The following is a 25,913-nucleotide window of genomic DNA, read 5'->3' as shown; positions in this document are numbered from 1 at the left end:
TGTTTTATTTTGTGGGGGGTGGCAAACTCAGTCAGTCCCAGGCAACGCAAACTCTAGCTACACCACTGGCTCAGCAACACTCGAAGTACCAAAAAAACTGAACAAAAATACAAGAAATATGCGACCCTGCACTTATCTATTAATACTCAGCAACAAAAAAGTCATTAATTGATGTTACTGAAATAAAATGCAATGTATTCCATATTTTTTTTCAGTTCAATTTAAAACTATTATTAAAAGTAGGGTAATTTTTGGTGCACTGTTTTAAGCCCAGCTATCTGTGCACATATCATTTTCTCTGTTGTAAGTCACTGATTTTTCTTTTACTTATATAATACATAGCAGCACACATGATTGGACTGTATTTTTGTTTTAATAAATGAATAGATAAAGAATTGGTTCTCTTTTGTTCAGGGGGGTAGACACACCAGCAGAGTCAAGATAGGCATTTTCTGAATTTTTGACACTCCAAGCCCAAAAGGTTCACCATCACTGGTCTACACCAACTTTACTAGACGTAGAGAAGATAGTAACAGACATAAAACAATTGGAATTGGGATCTTTAGAAAACGGCTGGAGCAAAGTGAAAAGGAAAAAGGGACTTGTGGGATCAATACATGCAGAGGAGGAACGAGGTTTAAAAGAAGGCAGGATTTGAATGAGCTATGTAACAGCTGACTGACAATGACTGGATATATTACAAGTGATATATAATGTTTATAACTACAGTTGTGTCGGCAACGTTTGTGATGCATAATGTTTGCAACTGAGGCTGTGTTGGTATGGTTTATTTTCACTTATATAAATGTAAGATTGTCCATGTCATACATGATAATTTAATAAAGATGTTTCTTGTTTAAAACAAAAAAAACTGAAAATTCTAAAAATGTTGCTTTCAAGAACCTGAACTAAACCCTGAGCTAAGCCCAATAATCTTTCCTCCCCTAAGTGAATGAGACAGGATAACATATATGCCTAATTTTGTGCTTTTTGACAGGAATTTCTGAAGAAGCAAATGTTGTTTCTGACATGGCTTTCTGAAGAAGCAGATCCATTTTTGCCAGTGAAAAAAACTCTCTGGGGATAGGCACAGCAGTCTGTCTAGGTAGAGAAGTATTCTTTGCCTTTTCGCCCAGGGCCAACAAGGATGTCTATCCCTTGCCTGCAAAGGACACTCCAACAGCCACAGAGGACATGTCTAACCCCTGTTTTATGGTGGCTCTAGGGACTTGCACCAGAAGGAGCCATGGAAAAAGATGAATGGTTTGAGAAGCCAGAAATTATCACAACAGAGTTACCCATCTGCAGATGAGGCACTTTAGCAGTCTGCTGTGGTGGCAAAGGTTGTTTACTAATTTTTTTCTTTTTGTGGCTGGAAGAATGAAGAAGGAAGAATAAAGGAACCAGTAAAGTTTTACAGTTAAGATAAAAAAGATAGCCGATTCCCAGGGAAGCCTGGAAGCAATAATCTGTAAAATAGGTAAGCAGTAGTAAAATCACTTTCTCACCAAAAACATAGTAAAAAAAAAAAACACTAAGCACTTATCCAGCCCACAAAAGTAAAATAACTTTTACCTCAGGAAAAAGTACTTTTACATTAGTTTAGACAACTTTTTGACAAAACTAAAAAGTAAAGCTCCTCTTTAAAAATTACCAAAAGTCACATGACAGTCAATAAAAATACCTCTTCCAAGCTTAAACATACATTTTCACAGGAAAAGTTAAATTTCTGTCATACAAAGGAAATGTGGAAGGTCCCTCCCAAAGGGAACTTGCCTACCCAGCAATGGAAAAAGTTAGCCAGCTGTCAATCCTTGAATGTCCACCGGGGGCACACTCTGGTGGCAGGAAAGCTCTGAATGACTTGATCTCCAAATATCTCTCTTTCTAGTCAACTCAAATTGAGCTAACTAATGGTTTGGGCATGTGGAAAGTGCCCTTAAATTTTGGAAGATGACATAATGTTATATCCTAACCATATAGCTAAGACTACTGCAGCAGTGATCATAACAAAGAACATTATTGGAGGTGCTGAGGAAAGAACATCATAGGTTCATAGGTTCGTACTAGGCTATCTGCCCTAGGGCATTTATAAGCCTAGCCAGAGTGTGTGTGGCTTTCGCCACCCCTTGGGATGAGAATACTATGCCCATTTAGGGTTTAGTTTACTGTGCCTCTGTCTAGTAGTGACACAGAGATGACCCCCGGGGTAAACCTATGATCTCCCATCCACTCTTCAAGATTTCTCTTGAAGAGAGTTAGTGAGGGGCTCTGCCTAACATGGACTGGGATTCTGTTCCAGAGTGTAGGGAGCCTCTGGGTTATGAATCTGTCCCTCCAGCACGTCCTATTTATTTCTGTGTTGAGGTTCAAATCTCTTGCTCTCGTGGCTCTGATGGATTTGGATTTTCTGAGGTGGAGCATGTCCATTAATTCCGGATTGGACATGGCCTTGTACGTCAGGCATAGATCACCTCTGAGTAGTCGGTATGCGACTGAATAGAGCTGGAGTTTCTTCAGCCGGGCAGCATATGACATATGTTTGAGACCCTTTATCCTCTTGGTGAGGAACTTTTGGGGTCTTTCCAACTGCTGCAGGTGTCGGGTAAGATACATCCCAAATGGGGCATTGTACTCAATCATGGGCCTGATAAGAGAAGAGTATAGGGGCACAATGACCTCTCTTGATCTAGATGTGAATCCCTTCATGATAAGGTGGGCAATATAGAAGGTCTTCCTAACCACCTTGGCAATGTGAGTGTCAAATGAGAGGTTACTGTCAACTTGGGTCCCTAGGTCCCTGATTACCTCTTCCATATTTAATGGATTACCACCTATGTGGTAATTTGTGGGTACCTTGTTTTTCCCAAAGGGTATGACTATACATTTTTTGGCGTTCAGTTTAAGGCCATGGCTCTGGCACCAATTATCTGTTTCTATGAGGCCTCTCTGAAGGATGCTTGTGTCCGCTGGAGTATCAATTATGGCACCCAGTTTGCAGTCATCTGCGAACTTTGTCAGCCACAATCCTCCTATGTTTGCTTGCACCTCGGAAAAATAAATGCCGAACAAGAGGGGTCCCAGGAATGAGCCCTGTGGGACACCTCTTGTGACTGGCTTAGAGTCTGACATGGCTCCAGCAATTCTGACCTTGTGGGTTCTGTCCTTGAGCCAGTTTGCAACCCATCTTGTGACATATGGGTTTACATTTAAGCTGGTGAGTTTGTCTATGATGCCCGAGTGAGGTATTGTGTCGAAGGCTTTTGCAAGGTCAAGGTAGGCTGTGTGAACTGCCTTACCCTCATCAGTGACTGTTTCAAAAAAGTCGACCAAGTTCAAAAGGCAGGATCTGCCCTTGACAAAGCCAAATTGGGTAGGATCCAATGTCTGTAGGTCCCCAATGTCTTTGTTTAGGAGTTCCATAATGATCCTTTCCATAGCTTTGCAGACCAGGCTCGTCAAGCTTATGGGGTGGTAATTTCCAGGGTCCATAGAAGCACCGCCTTTGTGGAGTGGGACCACTGTTGCTGTACGCCACTCTTTGAGTACGTATCCTGTAGTAAGGCTAAGATTAAACAGCAGCCTTATGTGCGGGTTTAGTTCCTCTTGGAGTTCATGTAGCACGCAGCCCGGGACACCGTCCGGTCCCATTGATGCTGTGTTTTAAGCTTTAGAGAGGGTGGCTCTCACCTGGGCATCTGAGATGTTAGGGAGGCTACACTCTGCTGGGATAGATATTTCTCCTTTTGGGGGGGAGGGGGCGGAGAAATTTGCACTGAACCTATCTACCAGAATGTTGGCAATATCTGTGGGTTCAGTGTATTTTGTGTCATTTTGGACTAACTCTGAGCATATCTGGGAGTTTCCACCCAGGTTTCTAACATAGCTAAAGAAGGCCTTGTGATTGTATTTTGTGTCTTTTGCGATTTCTCTCTCAAAGTTGGCCTTGGATGATTTTATGAGTGATCGTAGTTTTTTGCTAGTACTGATCAGAAATGCCTTCCCTTTTAGAGATTTTGCTCCATCATGTAGTAGCTTCCTCCTCCTGTTGTAAAGTTTGTTAATGGCTGGGGTCCACCAGACAGGGCGCTTGCCTTTGGGGGAATGGGTCTTGGTATTATTAGGGATTGCATGATCCATGCATTCTTGAAGGTGCCCATAGAAGGCATTTATAAAGGATTCAGCGGTGTGGGTTGTGGTTTCCACTGGCCCAGGGATAAGTGGATAACAGATTTCAAAGAGACAGCGAGTATAGACACAAGTTTAATTGGGAAGGCCTACAAAATACTAATAAAGTTAAAGTAGTCTATTAGCAACTAAAGAAAAGAAAAGTGATGTAAATATGCTGGGCATTCAGTGCTCTTATGCGGAGTTTGAAGTTTGTCTATTGCCTATGTCTACTGCATGGATACAAAATCCTGTATGTTTCTTATACTTGCATGGAAATGTCTCCATAAGTACTTTAAACACCAGCTGGAGTAAAGAAAAAAATTCCTCAGTGTTAGTGATGAATGCCCAACTCAAGGAAAAGAGGAGAGTGATTGCATACTTTTTGGACATGCCCACTCTTAGGTTCATAGGTTCATACTAGGCTATCTGCCCGAGGGCATTTATAAGCCTAGCCCATAGTTTTGTGGCTTACGCCACCCCTTTAGTTTGGAGAAACTATGCCCATTATTTTGCTGTGCCTCTGTCGAGCAGTGACACTGAGGTAACCCCTGGGGTGTATCTGCGATCTCCCATCCATTGGTCAAGATTCCTCTTGAACAAGGCCAGCGAGGTGCTCTGCCTCACATAAACCGGGATTTTGTTCCACAGCATAGGGAGTCTTTGGGTGATGAATCTATCCCTCCAGCACGTCCTATTAATAACCGTGTCGAGGTTTAAGTCTCCGCCCTTGTGGCTCTGAGGGATCTAGATTTTTGAGATGAAGCATGTTCATCAAATCTGGGTTTGACATGGCCTTGTATGTCAGGCATAGGTCACCTCTGAGCAAGCGGTAAGCAACTGAATATAACCGGAGTTCTTTCAGTCGGGCAGCATAAGACAGATTTTTGAGACCCTTTATCCTTTTGGTGAGGAACTTTTGTGGCCTCTCCAGCTGCTGCAAGTGTCGGGTCAGATACATTCGAATGGGGCATTGTACTCGATCATTGGTCTGATGAGTGATGAGTATAGGGAGACTATGACTTCCTTGATCTAGATGTGAATCCCTTCATGATAAGGTGGGCAATGTAGAAGGTCTTCCTAACTACTTTAGCAATATGAGTGTCGAATGAAAGGCTACTGTCAACCTGGGTTCCCAGGTCCCTAATAACTTCTTCTGTGTTCAGGGGATTGCCACCTATACGGTAGCTAGGGGTAACCTTATTTTTCCCGAAGGGTATGACTATGCATTTCTTGGCATTTAACTTTAGGCCATGGCTCTGGCACCAGTTATCCGTTTCTGTGAGACCCTTCTGAAGGATATCTGTATTGGATGTGTTTTCAACTACGGCGCCCAGTTTGCAGTCATCTGCAAACTTTGTCAGCCATAACCCTCCTGTGTTTGCTTGTACTTCAGAAAAGTAGATGCCAAACAAGAGTGGGCCCAGGACTGAGCCCTGTGGGACACCACTTGTGACAGGCTTTGAGTCTGACATGGCGCCAGCAACTCTGACCCTGTGGGTTCTGTCACTCAGCCAGTTTGCAACCCATCTTGTAATGTATGGGTTTACATTTAAGTTGATGAGTTTTTCAATGATACCCGAGTGAGGTATTGTATCAAAAGCCTTCGCTAGGTCTAGGTAGGCTGTATGGACTGCCTTTCCCTCATCAATGGCCTTGGTGACTGTTTCGAAAAAGTCAACCAAGTTTAAAAGGCATGATCTGCTTTTGACAAAGCCAAACTGGGTTGGATCCAAAGTCTGCAAGTTCCCTATGTCTTTATTTATGAGATCCATTATGATCCTCTCCATGGCTTTGCAGATAAGGCTTGTCAAGCTAATGGGACGGTAATTTCCAGGGTCGGTGGAGGCACCGCCTTTGTGGAGTGGGACCACAGTCGCTGTGCGCCACTCCCTGGGTACGTATCCGGAGGTGAGACTAAGATTAAACAGCTGTCCTAACTGTGGGTTTAATTCCTCGTTGAGTTCATGGAGCACACAGCCGGGGACACCATCAGGTCTTAACAGAATTAAATAAGTTTTTCAGTTATTGCATTCAGTCTGTACAAAAATTCCAGTGAGGCTTGACCCGTTATTTTTTGTGGCTATGGATGGAATTAATATTACAGAAGCATAACTATCATTTGCTTTATTTCTTTCATTATGTTCAAAGACAATAACCAATAACTGGAGACTAGAGCTTGAAGAATCTGTTAACCTAATTAGCTCAGGATGAAGAGGACTCTGCTGGGAGAACAGAAGACAAAAATACCTGAATAAATGGACGCTGTGTTACCAGTATCCTGATAAGTTGGAAGATGGGTGATTTCAAGATATGTGACTGCAGTGTTGATTTGGTAAAATTTGAATGGTGCCCCTCATTCAACTGTCATGAGGTGTATATTAGTACATCGCTCAGAAGATGGAGTGCCAGTGCATTACTAACTGAATGTCAAATGCTCGCTCATTTGTTAACTCCACTGGAAGAACAGCATGAAAGCAAATCTTGTGCCTTGTACTAATATGCTGCCACAGACATTAAAATATTATTCCTGAGCATCTTATAGTGATTATCTTAGTTAGTTTAGGAACTAAGATATCTGAAGAATCACAGAAATGGAAAATCTATGTGCTGTAAGCAAACTTACATCTGTTCTTTACTTTAAACCACTCCGGATATGTTATTTGTTTACTTGCTTCTATTGTTCTGGCTTTATTACTGTTCTAATAAAAGTTTTGTAATAACAAAAAAGTTGCTTATCTGGTGAAAATGGAGAGTTATATATGCCTCCTTGCTCCTAAGAAGGGGCTACGCTAATGTAATGGTAATGTGTACTGTACCAGGCAACCACTCAGGGGCAGTAAGGACAGACGATAATCTACTGTTGAGAATTTCGGGCCTCTAGTTACTTTAAGAGACCAAAAGGACAGTAATGCTTAAAGTATTATGAAGTCAGATAACACCATTTCTTGAAAATCACATCAAATAATACAAAATGAAAGCATTTACCTGAACCTATCACTTACTGAGCAGTGAAGTTTTACCTCTACCCCAAGTAGAAGTTGAGTCTGCAGTTCCAGAACACAAGTAAAGCTGACTGAAGGTATGAAATGATAGGTCTTCAGAGTAATTTATAAGTGACCAGCAGATGACAGTGAACAATTTTCTTTTGGATTAGATGAACAGAAAACACAGAGGATTTGGTCTCCTTTACTACATGAATTTGCCTATGGTACTGAGTACTTCACAGTGTCCCTACCATAAGCACAGCAGACACAGACAGATAAGAAAATACCAAGTAATCACAAAACAGTTCAAATTTGCTGACAGTGTGTGTAGCAATACAGAGGTGGCTAGGGAGAATCTACACCTTCATTTCTTATTAAAAGCACGCTTCCATGCACACAGGTTAACACGATGTCTTATGAAGAAAATTATTTCAGCAGCGCTGACAGTATTTCTCCATGAAATAAACATGTGTTACAAAAATTCTACCAAAAATGTCAAAGACTATGACTCTGGTATTGCTGGATGAAATATGGCACTGAAGCTGTATACAAAATTTAAACTCTTGAATGAAATACTGCTAACATATATGTATACACATATATATATATATACCTGCAAGTTCTGTCAGTTTTTCTGCTCTCTTACTTCTTGTTGTGATTATACCAATCTGTAAAACAAATTTAAATAATTATTAAAGATCAAAGAAAAGGATAAAACACCAGTGACAGATCCTCTTTACAACTGAGTTAAAGAACAACTGACTCATTCAAGACATAACCTTTAGTTCAAATCAACATGCAGCATAAAACACATCTCTTGTGGAAATATTTGCTAGCAGGTCCTCACATGAAAAGCAATTCTCACAACCAATAGCACTTCCTAAGGCAGCAAGTTTCTCTTAGGGGATACAGCTGGGGTGGCTTACTTGGAAATTGCTTTGACTGAGGTGTGTAGGGACCTGGGTTCAAACCCTGCAAGGGCTGCTTATTTTATCCAGCTCGGATGGCCTAATGGTTAAGGTGTTTACCTTGCAAACACAAGGTACAGGGTTTGAATCTCACAGGGGATAACTGGCTAGGCTTAAAATGGCTCACAAAGGCAGTTAGCCTAGTACTAGCCTATGGACCAATGGACCTATGGACCTATGGAAGTACACACACACACACACACACACACACACACACACACACACACACACACACACACACACACACACACACAAACACAAACACACAGACACACACACACACTGTTATTAGCGTGCACCACTATACCAATGACAAAGACAATGACATGCAAAAGGTAGCTGTACCAGCCTGAGATTTTTGTGGCCAAAAGCCCTAGTGATAACAATCCAAGCAGGACTACAGTTTAAAAGACAGAGAGAAACAAAGATCTCTCCAGATTTTTTTTTTGTCAAAGAGATTATAATTTTTTAAAAGTGTAGAAAAAGTCATGATGGTTAACAAAACACTTGAATAAAAATTACACATTAAGAACATAGTAACAACTGCCCAGCACATGGCGCAGGAGAACAAAGCCCTGACTCCATTGTAGATAACCTGTGTTCAACTTGCAGCACACGCACTGGAGGGACTGGGCAGAGAAGGATGGGAATGAGCAGCTGACCCTAGCTTGCTTCTCCTGAAAAGGAAGGGAGGAATCTTGGCTTGCTGCACTAGCAACACTAGCTTCACCTGCAGTAAGTAACCTTATGGACCCAAGTTGCAGAATTGTGCACTGTTTAGCATGGAGGTTCTGCAGGTGCAACAGCATGTATACAATTACACAATTCTCCAGACCCGCAACTATGCAGCACACAAGCAGCTGATGGAATGGGGATAGGACAGTCTGTATGATCAGCAGATTGGCTTATTCCTTAACACCCAACTCTCACCTCCGCTAAGGAATACATGAGCTGGAGGGCTAGTGCCTAAATGGAGGAGCAAATGGGTCAATTAGATATAGGAAGGAGGAGCAAATGGGCAGATAAAAAAGAAAAGAACATGACAACAATTAAACAGGCAAATTAGCAAACAATACATCAGTCCTGCTAGTAGGTAAACTAAAGTAACATTAAAATTATAATTAAATGTGCAGCATTCATTACCTAATAAAAAACTTTTACAAAACCAAATACAAAAATCTTAAGCCCACTGACAGTGTATAGTGAAGAATGGAGGAACTGTAGGCTAAGACCCTCATATCATGAAAGGCCTTGCTCAGTTTGGAATATAAGTGGTATTACGTACTCGACAAAGGTGGCAAGAAACTTCGTCTGGTTAAAAATGTATATGACTGGGCATCTTGTGGTCCCAATGACTGCTTGCGTAGTATTACTCTTATCTTTCTATATAAATTAACTGTGAAGTTCAAATAAGAAAATCAGGTTTTAAGCAATTCTGTACAAAAATGAAGGAATTTCCAAAATGCAGACAATCGAAAAATGAGTTATGGGCATTTCCGCTAAAATCAGGGAACTGGCCATCTGCACTAAATTGCAAAAAATACTAACACTATAGTTTCAGGGAAATTACATTCACACTAATAAAACTAATATTAGTGTCATGTTTTCTTCACTTTCTGCAATTCCAGCTTTTCTTTCTTTTCTATGCTCAAGGTAAACTAAATCCAACAATAAGTAATCATAGGATTTTCAAGGCAGCTCATTTGTTAATGTTACTCAATGAATAAATAACATCTCTATACTCAGTCTCCTACAGGTTACTGACAGGTGATCTATGCCTGGCATATAAGGCATCCTCAGATCAAGCCCCAATAGATCTTTTGCACATCCACAAAAAAAAAAAAACAGCACTAGAAACACTAGATCCAAAGATTTAAACTTTGCCTGCAATGCAAATGGAACATGCCGGTAGACATGCCTCTCAAATGATACCCACATGGAAGAGGTTTCTCCATCCATGTGAAACAGAGTTCCTCCCTGGCCCTATTCAAACATGACCTTGACCACTGGATGGAAAATCGTAAATTCACCACTGGTCTGGCCCACATGTCTCTAATGGACAGAGGCAGACAGCAAGTAAAACATTACCTAACATACCCCCCCCCCAACAATGCACTTGTCCACCTCCAAATTGTCATACCCCTCCTAACCGGCACCCAAGTTACATGGGGACACAATTGGGTCAGCTTGCATAGCTAAGCTTATGAAAGCCCTGGTGGTCATTAGCCTAGTATATACCTATGAACCTATGTCTGACTTTGGGGATTTACTGCAAGTAGAGGAAACTAGCATTTGTCTTTTACCTGAATCTTGAATGAAAGATGAATTGGCCTAGGCTTTTTACAAACTATAGTATCTGTCTAGGGGAAATATTCTGGGTATAAAATCAAGAAGAAAGAAGTGAAGTCCAAGTAAAGAAAACAATCACTTCTAGACTAATAACTGTTTCTGAGGTAAAAGAAATGTTGCATATCTTAGCCAGTAAATGAATGTGTCATACTATGTCTATTCAGGCAAGATATGGGCTTCCTAATTAATCCTACTGATGTTATATGGGTGAAGGAGAAAGAAAAGAAATCCAAGTGAACAAAACAATCACTTCTAGCTTATTAGCTACTTCTGAGGTATAGAAATACTGCATATCTCAAGCCAGTAAATAAATATGTCATTGTATGCATATTCGGGCAAGATTTGGGCCTCTTTGTTAGATAATAACAGAAACTCAACTTTTTTCAAGAGCTAATATGTTTTCAGGAGGAAAGATTAAGAGGTTGTTATTATTTGGGAGTTGTGCTTTTTTTTTTTTTTTTGCCAGACAGAATGATCAACCTGTTCCATGAGCATCTAACAGACCAGTGCACAACTTATTTTAGGTAGCCAGTGCACTTTTTCTTAGGAATAGAAATTAATGTTTACTGAAAGCATGCAAGTTTCTTTTCACATCTGGTAGGAGAACAGAGATTAGAAAAGAAAAGATGGCAATTAGTGTAAGTGAGAACACAGGCAATAGCATGCATTTTTAGCATGGATAACCTTAATTTTAGATTAGGTAATGCCTGTGGGTGTATCCATCAATATGAGGGAACTGCTCTTAATGGGAAGGGTAAACATCATTTTCTGAAAATGGACACAGTTTTATGTGTTCCTTCTAAGTTAAAACAGGGTGGGAGTTCTGAAAATGTATTTACTTTTTTTTGTTTGAGTGTTTTCATTGAAGAAAAATGTCTTGAAAAAATGTAACATAGGTTTGAATGGATATGAAAAGAAGCAACAGCATAAAAGATTAGCTTGACAAACTTTAGTGTGTACATGTAAGCCAAAAGTTGGAAATACACATTTAAATGGAGTGTCATGTAATCAAGTGGGTGTAACAGCATTTTGCCATAATGGCAACTCTGTCCATATCACCATGGAACACAAATGGCCTTATAGGTATAGACGAAAAGCTAAGAGTACTAAATTATATTAATAAAGTAGGTCCAAATGGTAATGGTGCAGGTGACACACATGGAGAGAAATGAGCATGTGAATTTGACAAAGAGAGGGTTTAAGGATGAACAATCAGCAGAATAACAAGGGCAAAGAAAAAAAGGAGTAATGATACTGATTACTAGGGATCAAAGAGACAGAAAAAAACAGAAAGAGTATGGCTGTGGTAGTAAGGAGCTATTGGCAAGGGAAGAGTATTATTGGTGGTATGTATTTATATTCTACCAAACATTGAGTTTCAGATATTTTCAGGAGAAAAAAAACAATTAGCTTTTTGTAGTGAATATTATTTATAGTGGGGACTAGAACTTAATTTTCTACAGTGAAGATATAGCAGGGGAACCTAGAAGGGAAATACAACAAAAGAGGCTAGATTTACGAAAAAATATATGAGAATATTTGGTATGGAAGATGTACAGTCAGCAACAGGAACTCGGAAAGAATTTATATATTATTATTATTCCCCAAAGAACAATAAGCTAGACTGGTCAAAAAATATATTTCACAGGAAACTATTGTGTAAAATTTTACCATAACAGTAGATGCCCTTCTCTTCACTGTTGCAGTATTCTTTACATAATGGATCTTATGCCAAGGGTATCCCAACACCCGGTCAATATACCAAAGCCTTAGCAATTTATAGACATTTTACATTACACTAATGCTCCCCATGCAAGGCGTAGGGCAAAAAGGTGACATACAGATGGACATACCTCAGAACTAAAAAGCCCCAGCAGGAATGATTATCCCTAGGAACTAGAAGGAACATGTGCATCCATAAGGAGAAAAAAAAAAGAATTCCAGGCCAGGAAAGCAGAAGGAATAGGGCAGAGCAGAAAGGGGAGGAGGGAGGGAGTGATTGCTGCAACAGTGAAGAGAAGGACATGTACTGTTATGGTAAGATTTTACACAACTGTACTATGTCATTCAGTATCACTGTTGCAGTACTCTTCACTTAAGGGAGAGTAGAGAAAGCTTAGGAGGAAACTTTAGGAGAAGAAAGGCACAGAAGAGCCTTCTAGAATCTCATCCAGGATTGCTTTGGCAAAGCCGGTTCTTATTCTGGAAACATCCAACCTGTAATGTTTAGTGTAGGTATGGACAGAAGTCCAAATAGCAGCCTCAAAGATGGAATTACTATCCAGTCCTTTGGAAAAAGCACCAGGGGAAGCAACAGCTCTAGTAGAGTGAGCCTTTACAGAGGTAGAAAGACATTTACCATGAAAGGAATAAAAAAAGGCAATGGCCTTAGAGATCCAGGAGGATATGGTTTGTTTAGAAACTGCTAAACCCAAAGATCTGGGATGAAAGGAAATAAAAAGTTGCTCAGATTTGCGAATGGCCTTAGTCTTGTCCAAATAATATCTCAGCTGCCTATGCAAGTCCAAGGTGTGCACTTTCTCACTATCAGACTGAGGCGATGGAAAAAGGATGGCAAATTAACAGACCAATTAAGAGACAACTCATTAACCAGCTTATGCATAAAAGAAGGATTACTATGAAGCGAGACTCTGTCCCTATGAAAAACTAAGAAAAAAGGAACAGCCATAACAGTTTGCAGTTCAGATACTCTTTTAGCTGAAATAAGGGCTAAAAGAAGAACAGTCTTCCAAGTATAATGTTGCAAGGAAGCTGAACGTGCAGGCTCAAAAGGAGCCGGAGAAAATTTTTCAAGCACAAAACTGAGGACCCAAGAAGGTGGAATGGACTTCATGGGAGGTCTGGTATGAAGGATGCCTTTAAGAAACAGTTTGACCTTAAACCTAGAGGCAAGAGGAGGAGTCAACAGCAGGCAAGCAGAAATGGCTGAAAGGTTTATATGTATGTACTAGACTAATGGCCCTGGAGCCTTTACAAGCCTAGCCCATAGAAATGCCCTGACAAATATGCCAACCCAACATGGAGCAATTCACACAAATAAGAGAGAACCAAAAGGATCCCCACTGAAAAGGGATCCTGGTTATGAGAAAGGCAAGAGCAAGAAAATCTCTTCCATTTGGACAGACATAATTTCCTGGTAGTGGGTTTCCTGGTCTCCTGCAGAACCCTAAGCAAGTCCTCAGAAAAGAGGTGCCTAGAAGAGATCAAAATCCTATCACCTACAATGTCAGTTGAAGAGCAGACAAGTGAGGATGGATGAGAGACTCCTTGTCTTGTGTGACAAGGTCCAACGTGTGAGGTAACTTGTGGTGATTGCTCCTGGCTAAGTGAAGAAGAGGAAACCAATGCTGTCTGGGCCAAAAGGGAGTCACCAACAAGAATTTTGGGGAGTCTTGCATGATCTTGAGCAGGACCCCTTTGAATTAGGGGAAAGGAAGGGAAGACGTAGAGAAGCATCCCCTTCCAAGGAAGTGATAGGGTATCCACTTTCATAGCCAGATGGCTTTGAACACTGGCACAGAAAAGAGGAAGTTGCTTGTTCAAAGGGCAGGCAAAAAGAGCTACCTGTGGAGCACTCCACCAATGGACAATGTCCAGAAACAGATCTCTGTGAAGTATCCATTTATGAGCATGTGTACTAGATTTTCTCAAAACGTCTGCCACTATTTTTTGCTCTGAAGGAATGTAAACAGCCTGAAGAGTCACTTAACACTGGACAGCTAGATCCCACACCTGAGCAGCAAGTCTGCAAAGAAGGTAAGATTGCGTCTCCTCTTGCTTGTTGATATACCACATCACTGTGGTATTGTCTGTGAAGACTTTGAAAGGCCCTGGAAGAAAGCGGGAAGGAAAAGCCTGAAGAGCTAAAGAAGAGCTCTCATCTCCTTAATGTTGATGCGACCCGACTCCTGATGGGGTGGCCAGAGACCGAGGACCTTGAGGGAACTGAAGGAGGCTCCCTAGCCCATGTCTGAGGTGTCCGAGACACATTCCTGCAATAGGACTGGAGACTGAAAAGGAAGTCCTGGGTAGAGAGAAAGCTGACCAATCCACCACTGAAACTCGAGTCTGAGGCATGGAAGGAAGGGAAGTAGGAAATCTAGTGGATGACAGTGTTGAAGCCACATTAACTTTAGGAATCCCTATAGTTTTCTCATATGGTGTTTGGCTAGAGGCAGCATAGGAATGGTGGAAGCCATGAATCCTAGAACCCTGAGAAAATCCCTGGCTGTGACTAAAGCCAGAGGAATAAGAGATTGAAAAAAGGTGATCAGACAGATGGCCTTGGGTGGAGGCAGAGATGCCAGCATGGGAATGGTCTGGATCCTGCAACCGAGAAAAACATGACCCTGAGAAGGAACAGGGACTGAATTCTGAAAGTTTACTGTAAACCCCAAACTTGGTAACTGAAACAGTAAACTGGAGGTGCTGAAGCAGGACCTAGGAGAACAAAACCTGAATGAGCAGGCCATCTAGATAAGGAACAAGTGAACTCCTCTCATCCTGCAGAAAACAATGACAGAAGCAAAGCATTTCGGGCATAGAGAGACAAAGGGCAAAACAGAAAACTGAAAATACAAGGAAGAAACACAGAAATGTAAAAACTTTCTGAAAAGGGGATGAATTGGGATGTGAAGATAGGCATCCTTGAGGTCCAGGGATACCAAGAAGTCCTGGGGAAGAAGAAGAGGGAACATGGTTTAAATAGACAACATCTGAAAGGAAACGACCTTTAGAAAAATGTTTCATCTTTTTAAGAACTTCTTCCACTTTTGTGCCACACAAACACTCCTGATTTAATGGAGCATCTAGTCATTTTGCTTTGACACGGTCAGGCAAAACTTGTTCTTTTAGCCAAGCATGCCTTCTCAGTACAAACCTAGTGACAGCAGCCCTGTAAGATCCTTCTAAGGCATCAAACCCACATTGCAAAGTATGTTTACTAACTTGGTTTGCAGAATGCATTAACTCTTGTAAATCTTTATTTTCTGCAAAATCTGGAAGTAACATCATTTTTTGTTTAATTAGTTCCATAACATGTTGCTGGTACTTCAACATGTGAAAATGGCAATTCAAAGCCCTGATGGCAAGAGTTGCAGAGGTATATACCTTCTTACTCCATCTGTCTAAAGCTCTAGAATCCCTGTCTGAAGGGGTAGGGTTTTTGGCTGTAGTAGCCTTAATGCCTTTAGGTCCCTGGGAAATGGTCTCTGGATCCGCAGTAGGATTCTTAAAAATAAATTTGTGAGAATCAGGTACTCTGTAGTACCGGTCAGGTTTTCTAGGAGGTGGTGGTAAGATGTCAGGAGTAAGACTGGACACCAGGAAGATATAGTCTACAATATCCAGGACAGGGGGTATAGCTAGAGGCCTGTGCTGAGGCAAATCTAAAAATTCCCCGAGTCTCTTTTTGGACTGAGGATAGTCCTGGCATTCCCAGCGGAAATGCTCTCTTAAGGTATGCAAGGTTTCACCAAAAGAGAAATCCTCTGGAGGGGAGGCAGAGGGAATGAATTCTTCTACATCTGAATCCTCATATGTAGATAAGGGTATGTGTCCTGGTAATCAGAAGGGTCAGAGTCATCAGACTCTTGGTCTGTAGAATCAGAAGGAAATTCAATTCTTTGTCTTTTGGCAGGGGAAGGCTGGCTTCCCCAAATTAGAGTAATAAGGTCTTCAGTCATTCTAAGCATTTGTTTTTGTGGCATGGGAGGATGAGCATGCACTTTGGACGTCGGTTTTCTAGGCGTAGTGCGAACTCTGGGCCTGAGAAACTCTGTAGTTTTGGTAGGAAATTAAACTGTCGGTTTAATACGAATATCGGTAGGTTGGAATACACCTTCAGAAGCCGGTGCCTGCACAGCGGTTCCGGACCCATCCAAGGTAGAGACATCCACAGGTTCCATAGTTGAAGAAGCATCTCACGGCATACCGGACTCCGACTGGGTCTCAGCAGAGGCCTGCAAATCTGTAGAAGCAGGCATCAGGGGCTGCAAAGGCACCTCACTGAGTACCGGTGGACTGGAGACAAGCTTAACGGAAGCATCGTCATCAGTTTTTGATCTATGAGGTCTGTCTTTGTGCTTTTTTGGAAAATCTAAGTTGGATGGCTTACCAAAGCCATTTTGGAATACGGAGAATGAGAGCGAAAGAATTTAGCTACAAAAATAGCCTGACGACAAATGGTTCGGGCATTAAACAAGGCACAAAACCAACAGCTAGGAACGTCGTGGTCTGGGCCTAAACAGGTGACGCAGTAAGAATGAAAATCTCTGTGAGGTATTTGCTTTCCACAGGCAAGACAACTGTTAATTTTTTCTGACATCAGTTAGAGCAAGAAAAAATAATCCCCAACGGGGTAATTAGCTTTAGAAGACATCAGGTCTGAAACTCGAAAAAACAAAAATTTCAGGTAGCAGCTGACCGGCACTTGCAAACTGCTTCTGCTTCGGACTCCTCGGCAAGAAAGACGGGTGTAATGGCATTGGCTGCATGTTTTATACCCCTGATGACCTGACGTCATGGAAGAGGCGACAGCATCCGACCCAGAAATCTCAAGACTCTGGTATTCGGGTTGACTGAGGGCTACCTGCAGGCAGATAACCCAAGGGTGATGACTGCAACAGTGAAACACGAAGAACATCAGTTGTTTCGAAATTGTCTGATACTGATTTGTTTAAATTATGACAAGGTTAAAGAATGTTTATTGGAATGCTTTAAGTTAACACCTGAAGCTTACAGAAAAAATGTGAGCACAAACGTAGGGAAAATGAAAGTGTATGTGATTATACTGCTGAGCTAAGCATTTATTTTCATAGGTGGGTGAGTGGTTGTCAGGTCACCACTTCTGAAAGGTAGGCAGACCTTTTGTGAGGGAACAAGCTCTTAGCATTTTGCCTGAGGACATGCAAATCCAGTTGGCAGACCAGGAGTGTAAGTCTGCAGATGAGCTGGAAATAAAAGGGAACTTCTTCTTGGCAAGCAAGGTACCCACTGCGCAAGAAGGGGATACCCAGTGCTACACATGGATACAAGGGAACCATGGTGAGCAGCCTAAACCACCAACAGAGTTTACTAGTAAAAGGAGATGCCACTAGTTCAGGTACATAGCCAGCATTCAGGGTTTAAATGTTTTAAATGTAACCAGAGGGGCCATGTAGCATACAAATGTCGACTGAAGCAAGGTGGGGAACATAAAGTGAGGGAGCCAACATGTGGGAAAAACAGCATGCCAGTGGCAAGTTGTCTGGAGTCAACAGGGGTACCAAACTATCACCGGAGTTTGTATTCTATCTTAGTGGATGGAAAACAGGCCACTGCCAACACAGAGAGAGTCTCTGACATAACCACTGTGAAGCCTGCAGTGGTTAGAGAGAAGCAGTACTTGCTTGGGCAGTCCAGTCAGAGCTCTAGGAGGGACCCCATACCAAATGCCTTTGACCAGGGATCACGTTGACTGGGAGGGTGGAAAAGGAAGCAAACTATGTCTGAGGATATCCCTGCAGATGTCAACAGGGAATGATTTTGATAATGCAGTACTTTGTGTGCATGCAGTTACATGCAGTCAAGCCTGGAGACAGGCATGTGGGTCTGGGAGTCTGGGGGAGACCCAGACAGGCCCCACACCTGAAATCAGGGCTGGTGATATGGCTATTTCAGGGAGGAACCTACCCTCTAACAGTGAGCCAGAGCTGCTGATACTTACTGATGTTCCCATGGACAGGGCGACTGCAAGGGCAGAGGTGAGTGGTAGTACCCAGGCTGACAGAGGCACCTCTGTCAGAAGATACTAGACTTCCTGTGGAAGGGGAGCTGGAAAGGGTCACAGAGGTAAAGTTGAGACAGTCTTGGCTCTCGGACCATACATTATGAGGCTTGAGGGAGGCAGCTAAGAAGGCACCTGATTCTCAAGGAAAATGGGGTCTGTATGCTGGAACAAAGGGTTACTGTATAGACAGTGGACCCTTGTGGGAAGGCTAGAGGGTGAGGTAATACAGCAGTTGGTACTGCCCAAAGCTTGCTGTCTGGCACTTCCAGCCACAGCCCATGTCAATCCTTTTACAGGTCATATGCGCATAAAATGTACCAAGAGACGTATTATATAGAACTTTTACTGGCCTATGATTGCAAGGGATATAACAGGGTACCGCAGAACCTGTGAGCAGTGCCAAATAGTAGGCAAGGCAAGAGACAAGGTCAAAGCTCCTTTGATGCCTTTGCCTGTGACTGAGGAGCCATTTCAGAGAGCAGCTATAGATATTGTGGGGCCTCTGAATACCCCAAGTTCCACAGGGAAGAAATATATCCTTGTGGTAGTAGATTATGCTACTAGATACTCTGAAGAGGTGGCTCTGTCATCCATCGACGCAGAGAAGGTAGCAAATGTTTTGTTAGATATTTTCAGCAGAGCAGGTTTCCCCAAGAGAAACACTGACTGACAGATGTGTCAATTTCATGTCAGAACTGCTGGCTTGTCTGTAGGACCACTATGGGGTGAAGCACCTAAAGATTACCCCCACCCCCAAACTAATGGTCTTCTGAAGAGGTTAAACTCTACACTGAAGACCATGCTAATGTCATTTGCAGACCAGTATAAGAGAAAGTGAGACAAGTATTTGCCCCATGTTGTTTGCATATAGAGAGGTACCCCGGGAATCCATAGGTTTTTCACCATTTGAGTTACTGTACAGGCATATGGTGAGGAGGGGGCCTTTATATATGCTTTGTGATGAGTGGGAGGGTGAGTGCAAATCCCACAAGGAGTCTGTTGTGGCATACATCCTAAACCTCAGGACAAAGTTTAGGAAGCTCATGGGCTTGGCCCAGGAGAATCTGGCAGAAGCCCAGCAGCAGAAAAAGGTCTGGTATGACAGGAATGCTCAAGCCTGAGAGTATGCTCTGGGAAGGCAGGTTATGGTGCTCATTCCTGTCAGACACAATAAGCTGTACGCAGCTTGGGAAGGACCCTTCAAAGTGGTAATGAAGGTCAATGATGTTGACTACATGGTAAAACTGCTAGTCAGCAGGCAGGGACACAAACTGTACTATATTAACATGATGAAGACTTACCATGATAGGGAGGCCCTTGTGCTGAGTATCTGCAGTGGTTGGTAGGAGGAGTCTAAGGGGGATCTGGTGAGTGATCTCAGTGAGGCTCAGACTGACACCTCAGTGTAAGAGGTAGCAATGTCCCAGCGGCTATCCCCTACCCAGGTTTGAGAAATCTGAGCAGTGTTACAGGGGTTTGGGGGCATGTGGATACAGGACCCCAAAGACCTATGAAGCAGGCCCCATACAGGGTGCCTGAACGAGTCAGACAGACTCTGAGAGAGGAGATGCAGGAAATGTTGGAACTGGGAGTAATCCAGGAGTCCAGCAGTCCCTTGGCCTGCCCAGCGGTGCTGGTACCAAAGAAGAATGGCAGTACCAGGTTCTGTGTGGACTACAGAAAACTAAACAGTTACACAGATGCAGATGCTTACCCCATGCCTAGGACAAATTAAGTCTTAGAGCAGCTGGGTGGGGCTAAGTATCAGACCACTACGGATCTGACCAAGGGCTACTGGCAGGTGCCCTTAACTCCCACAGCTAGAGAGAGGTCAGACTTTGTGACTCCTTTCAGATTATATGAGTTCAAAAAGATGGCCTTTGGGATGAAAAATGCCCCAGCAACCATCCAGAGGCTGGTAGATTGTATCCTAGCAGGAGATTATACCCTTGCATACCTGAACTATACTGCCATCTACAGCCATTCCTAGCAAAAGCACCTTAAGCATGTCAGGGAGGTCTTGGGCAAACTGCAAAGGACAGGATTGACCATTAAGCCCAGTAAGTGTCAGGTGGGTATGGCAGAGGTCTCCTACATAGGGCAGAGTGGGGAGTGGGTAAGATCAGGTCAGAACCAGCTAAAATAGAAGGTATTCAGGCATGGCCTGCCCTGTTACCAAAAAGCAGGTGAGGGCATTCTTGCGGACAGTGGGGTACTATAGAAATTTCATTCCTAATTATACTAGGATAGCTGCTCCCCTCATAGACCTGACAGAGAAAGACTGGCCAGATAAGGTTGTGTGGACTCCAGCCTGTGAGCAGGCATTCTAAAAGTTTAAAGGGGTTTTGGAAGGGCCACTTACACTAGCCAGTCCAGATGACAGCAAATAATTTGTTGTGCAGGGGATACTGCAAGCCATGGAGTGGGGGCTGTACTCAGCCAGGTTTCTACAGAAGGAGAAGAGCACCCTGTTGTACATCTCGGCCATACACTCCAACCCAGGGAGGAATGTTATGCAGCTGTAGAAAAAGAACGTCTAGCCATAAAATGGGCACTGCCAAAGATTCAGCCCTACCTGTAGAGAAGGAAATTCACTGTGGTTCAGACCACCATCCCTTAACATGGCTATATTGAGCCAGCGAGCAAAATACCAAGCTATTAAGGTGGAGCCTAGGGATGCAGGCATATGACATGACAGTGCAGCACTGTAGTGGGGTCATCAACGCCAGTGCAGATGGGCTCTCAAGACTGGATATGGATTAATGTGTTCCCACATAGGCTCAATTCTCTCAAGCAACATTACTCCAGTGTCACATGAAAAACTAGCTTGAGTCTTCAAAGGGGGGGGGGGGGAGATGTGATGATGGAAGGCAGTGCTAGCTGTGCTAAGGGGAGTAGTATACGTATAACTTATGCCAGCACAGCTAGTTGGAATTTTGTAAAAACGTATATGTAATTTGAATATCAAACTGATTTGTACAGATGCTTGTGTTAAAAATGTATTTATAAAGTTGGTCATGTTAAAAATGTATCACCAGTTGGTCCTGCTGAACAGAAGAGAAATATACATGTATGTCAGACTGTATTGTTGTAAGTGATGAAATTTATACATTTTAACAGGGGATACTAGAAGGGAAGGGGTTAAGCTCAGCCTACTTTACCTGAAGGAAAACAGACTGAAATGAAATGACTTGAGTTAGGCCATAAAGATTTAATCTCATAGGGTCTGAATGCAGCCAGAGATGCAATGTCTGTGAAAAGCCTGGGCTGAAAACCTGATCTATTGTCCTTAGGGGTGAATTAATTGCTACCCTGGGATGCCAGAGAATGGTTTGTTAGTTTCTGCAGGAAGAATGGAAGTATTGTAACTGTTTTACCATTTCCAGATGCTGTAATAACCTTAGCTAAAGTTCTATGCATGTACTGTGACACATCAGTGTCAGATCCTGGCTCTGTTTTCCTAGTGACAGAGTACTGTGGGAACCACAGAGTAAGGTGACCATATGTGATGTTATTCCATAGGCAGCACTGAAACTGTATTTGAATACTAGTGATAAATGTGAGGTATGCACTCTGTTTTTGGACCTGACAAGACACTCATCCACTTTTATCTTGCCTTGCTTTAATAAGTAAATAGGGAACAGTAATTCTCCAGTCAGTTAAGAAAATATTGTAAGATTAGCTAAATGTCTGTATCTGTCAGAGTCTTTCCATCTGTATTGTTTTTGTATTTCTTGTGATTGAAACTCTAGTGTTTATTGTAAACAGATATTCAATACTTTCATGTTTTTTATTAATTATTATTAAATGTACCTGTTCTTTAAGAAAATATTTAACCTTTGAGGGTATCTGCATTTATGTAGTAGCACTGTGACTCCTTGTTCCTGAAACTCTTAATGCTTGGTTAAACACCAGCATTTGTATAAGTATTAATTTTATTAAATATAACTGGGTATCCTAGTAACAACCTTAAGATAGTTGGATTTAGGTGTGAAAATCAAATCTCAGAAACAGTGTGAGTGACAGCTACTTTGAACAGACACTGACAGCAAGGATTTCACTGAGAGGGTGGTGGAGGACTTGGCTTGGAGCACCCAGCTAAGGACTCAGCTCTACAGTGGTCAGTCTGGAATCTTATTTGGGGCCTGCAGAGAAAGCCATCCCCAGGACTGGAGTGTGCATTCTCTGTGTGCTCTTAAGGGAAATTGTACTCGGTGCAAAGAGCTGCATCTGAAAATACTGTGCGTGTCTATTTTTTTCTCTCAGTGAATGCTCCCCACCGGTGTCAGTGGTGAGGACAGAGGCTCCTTGATCACTGGCCCACAGCAGGGATATCACAATCACTACTGCAGTAGAACAGAAATTTAACTTGCAATACAGGGAGAAGGAATTAATAAAAGTCCACGTAGCAAATACACAGATAATCAGGGCAGACACCTTCTTGAAAGCTGCAGAAGTGGCAGCCGGCTTTGTTAAAGTGTACTACAGCCTGTTCAGTCTTACAGGTTCATAGGTAGGTACTAGGCTATTGGCCCTAGGGCCTATATAAGCCTAGCCAAAGGTACCCTGGCTTTCGCCACCCAAGAAAATTTTTTTCCTGTGCCACTGTCGAGCAGAGCCACAGAAGTGATCCCCGGGGTGAATTTCCTATCTCCCATCCAATCAAGATTTTTCTTGAACAGTGCTAATGAGGAGCTTTGTTTGATATAGATAGGTAGTTTGTTCCAGAGTATGGGAAGTCTCTGGGACAGGAATCTATCCCTCCAGCATGTTCTGTTTATTGTGGTGATGAGGTTTAGGTCCCTAGAGCATGTAGCTCATAGGGATTGGGATTTCTTTACGTGGAGCATGTCTAAAAGCTCTTCTTATGCTTACCACAGTATAAGATGATACAGTTGGCCAACCATCTGAATAGAGAATTTTTCAGACTAGTCTGCTCTGTTTCACTGCCAAGGAGGCTAACAGCATCTAGTCTGTCTATCTGGTTTCTTAATCATCCATGCCCATCCACGATAAACCAGGACAACATGAATTGGTATTGATAACGGTGATCTGAATGGACATATCAGGACAAACAGAACAGGACCAACTGACATAATTGTTAAGTTCTTTGCCCCCCATGTACAAAATACAAAGTTTGATCCTGACCTCCAGTCAATGCCTGTACAGAGTTTGCATGCTCTTCCAGTGTCTCTGTAAGGTTTATCCCACCTCCTAAAAACATGTGGAGTGCTCCATCTCAAACTCTCCCAAAAATGGAATTGTGGGCAGCAGCACAACTCTAGACGGTGCCCTATAGTTGAAGAGTTGCACAGACCAATCATTTTGGGCATATACGGTGGTGCACAGTATCCTCAAGACAGGAGAACATGGATCACAGACTGTGCACCATGGCAGGGCTAGCCACTCAAAGGTGTATTATACGACTTTAGGTGATTTGGTTGTATTGACCAAAGTCACCAAATGGGCTTAGGTATTTTCCAGTATTAAGTGAGTTTAGTATCTGGTCTACTCTGACCTATGCTAGGGACTCATGCTAATGGTGGGAAGGGTGTATGTTCCCTTACTGGCCAATGTGTGCCTACCATAAAGCCCAATAGCCCTGGGTCAGTAAGCTATAGGCCGGCCAATGCCCAGTTGCCCAGCTTTTGTTACCAGGGACAGCTCTGTTGAGCGAAATCTGGATATAAAACTAATCAACTGGCTAAAAATGAACTAAGTTTTGCCACACTCAATGTAGGTTCGCTGACAGGATGAGGTTTCAAAGCTGATGACAGGATGTTAAGGAAGAGGCTGGACAGACAGAACAGGATATGAAACTGCCTGGTCCACATGGGTGTGGCAACAGAAATAAAGGAGAGACCATTCTAAACTTCTGTCTGGCAAATGGCTTGATGATGGCCAACACATGGTTCAGCAAGACAGTCACAAGGTCACATATAAAAGTGGCCAACGTACAACTCAGTTGGCTTCCTCCTAGTAAGGAAAGGGCACTGGGGTAGAATCAACGATAGCAAAGTCATCCCCAGTGAAACAGTGAACCCACAGCATAAACCACTGGTTGTCACAATCAGCTGCAAGCAGTGGTGAGAGAACGCTGTAAAGTCAACAGAGACCTGGAAATTGACTGTAGAGAAAGCACAACACTTCAAGGCATTACTCAGGACTCTAGCACCTCAAGAAGAGGAGGAAATAAGTGGAGTTGAAGAAGAATGTCAGCTCCTAAAAACATAACGGGTGAGGACTACAAAAGAGATATGTGGCCAAGGTAGGTATGGAAATAAGGAACAAAAGGAAAGCTGGTGGTGGAATGCAGAAGTCCAGAAGTCATCAAAAGAAAGGAGAGCAGGAAACAGTAAGAGACAGAAAGGCCAAACCAGGCTAGGAAATGATACTAGTTGGCTAACAAAGAGGCTAAGACAGAAGTTGCAATGGCAAAGCACAAAATAAACAGAAGCACTCTGTTAACTTCTGAAAGGTGACTCAGTAGCACAGAGAAACTCTATCAGGTTGCAAGGTAAAGACAGGAAGATAAAGAAGACTGTCAAACACCCTTCATAAAGGATGCCAGCAATAACTTGCTCATCAGTCCACAGAACAACAAAGGCAGATGGAAGGGGTACTTTCAGCGGCTCCTGAATGAAGAAAACTTCAGAGAAGCAGTATTGCCCCAGACTTAGCCTAGAATGAAAGAAAAGGAGAAGCCCACCACAGAAGAAATCAGAAAAGCACAAAGGAAAATTAAGTCAAAAAGCAGCACACTCAAATGATGTCACAGCAGATATGATAAAGATGTTTGATAAGCTGAGGGAGAAGTGGCTCCTAAAGGTACTCATAGCAGTACGGAGAGAAATGCACATCCCAGATGACTGCAGAATAAGCATACTAGTGCCATGTTCAAGAACAAAGGGGACATTCACAACTATGGTTAATACAGAGGCATCAAACTCTTATCACACTGCATGAAAATTCTTCACAGAGTAATTGACAAGCAAATACTACACATAGTAGTAGAAAGTAAGATGGGAGATGAGCAGTTTGGATTTATATCAGGATGCAGAACAAGAGACCCAATGTTTGCAGTTTGACAAACAATTGAGTAGAAGTTAGAGATGACGAGAGTCCAAGCTGATTTGAGTAGTCCCGCAATGGTTCGAAGTCTTAGAAACATTGGTAGGATTACTGGAGGGTATTTAGGAGGACCCAATGAATCAAGTACGAACAGTGAGCGGTCTTACAGAGGGGTTCCCAGCAGGAGTGGGGATGCATCAGGGCTCAGCTCTGAGCCCACTGCTGTTCACACTGGTAATGGACTACGTTAGCAAACAGGCTGCAGGGGACAGATCAATCAAGTTGCTGTTTGCAAAAGATGCAGCATTACAGGTAGACTCTGAGCAAGAACTTCAACAAAGTATAGGAGAATGAAATGTACAACTGAAGGCACTCGGGATGAAACTGAGAACAGATAAGACCATTGTAATGGCAGAAAATGGGGAAATCAAAGAAGCAGAGAAATAAGATAGAGGGAATATAGTGGAAGTGGTCTGGGAGGGGTAGCTGAAGAGAAGGGAAGTCTGAAGTAGGAGGCCAAGGCTAGAATCAGAGGATCTGCAGCCAACTGATGTAGAGTGTCAGGTGTAGTGTATGACAGAA

General features: G+C 42.6%; 1 protein-coding gene across 2 annotated transcripts in view; it reads right to left on the bottom strand.

Moving 5' to 3' along the window:
- The window catches only part of GTF2H2C (GTF2H2 family member C), a 736,228-nt gene that overhangs the window by 491,667 nt on the left and 218,648 nt on the right, over positions 1-25,913 (bottom strand). For both annotated transcript variants that reach the window (XM_044063887.1, XM_044063889.1), the window contains one exon: positions 7,768-7,822. In XM_044063887.1, the coding sequence (XP_043919822.1) occupies positions 7,768-7,822 (55 nt within the window). The remainder of the gene's footprint in view (positions 1-7,767; positions 7,823-25,913) is intronic.

The sequence above is a fragment of the Protopterus annectens genome, chromosome 2.part2 (assembly GCF_019279795.1).
Source record: "Protopterus annectens isolate FY-2018-M chromosome 2.part2, PAN1.0, whole genome shotgun sequence".
NCBI classification, from domain to species: Eukaryota; Metazoa; Chordata; order Ceratodontiformes; family Protopteridae; genus Protopterus; species Protopterus annectens.
This window is presented reverse-complemented; position numbering and strand designations above follow the sequence as displayed.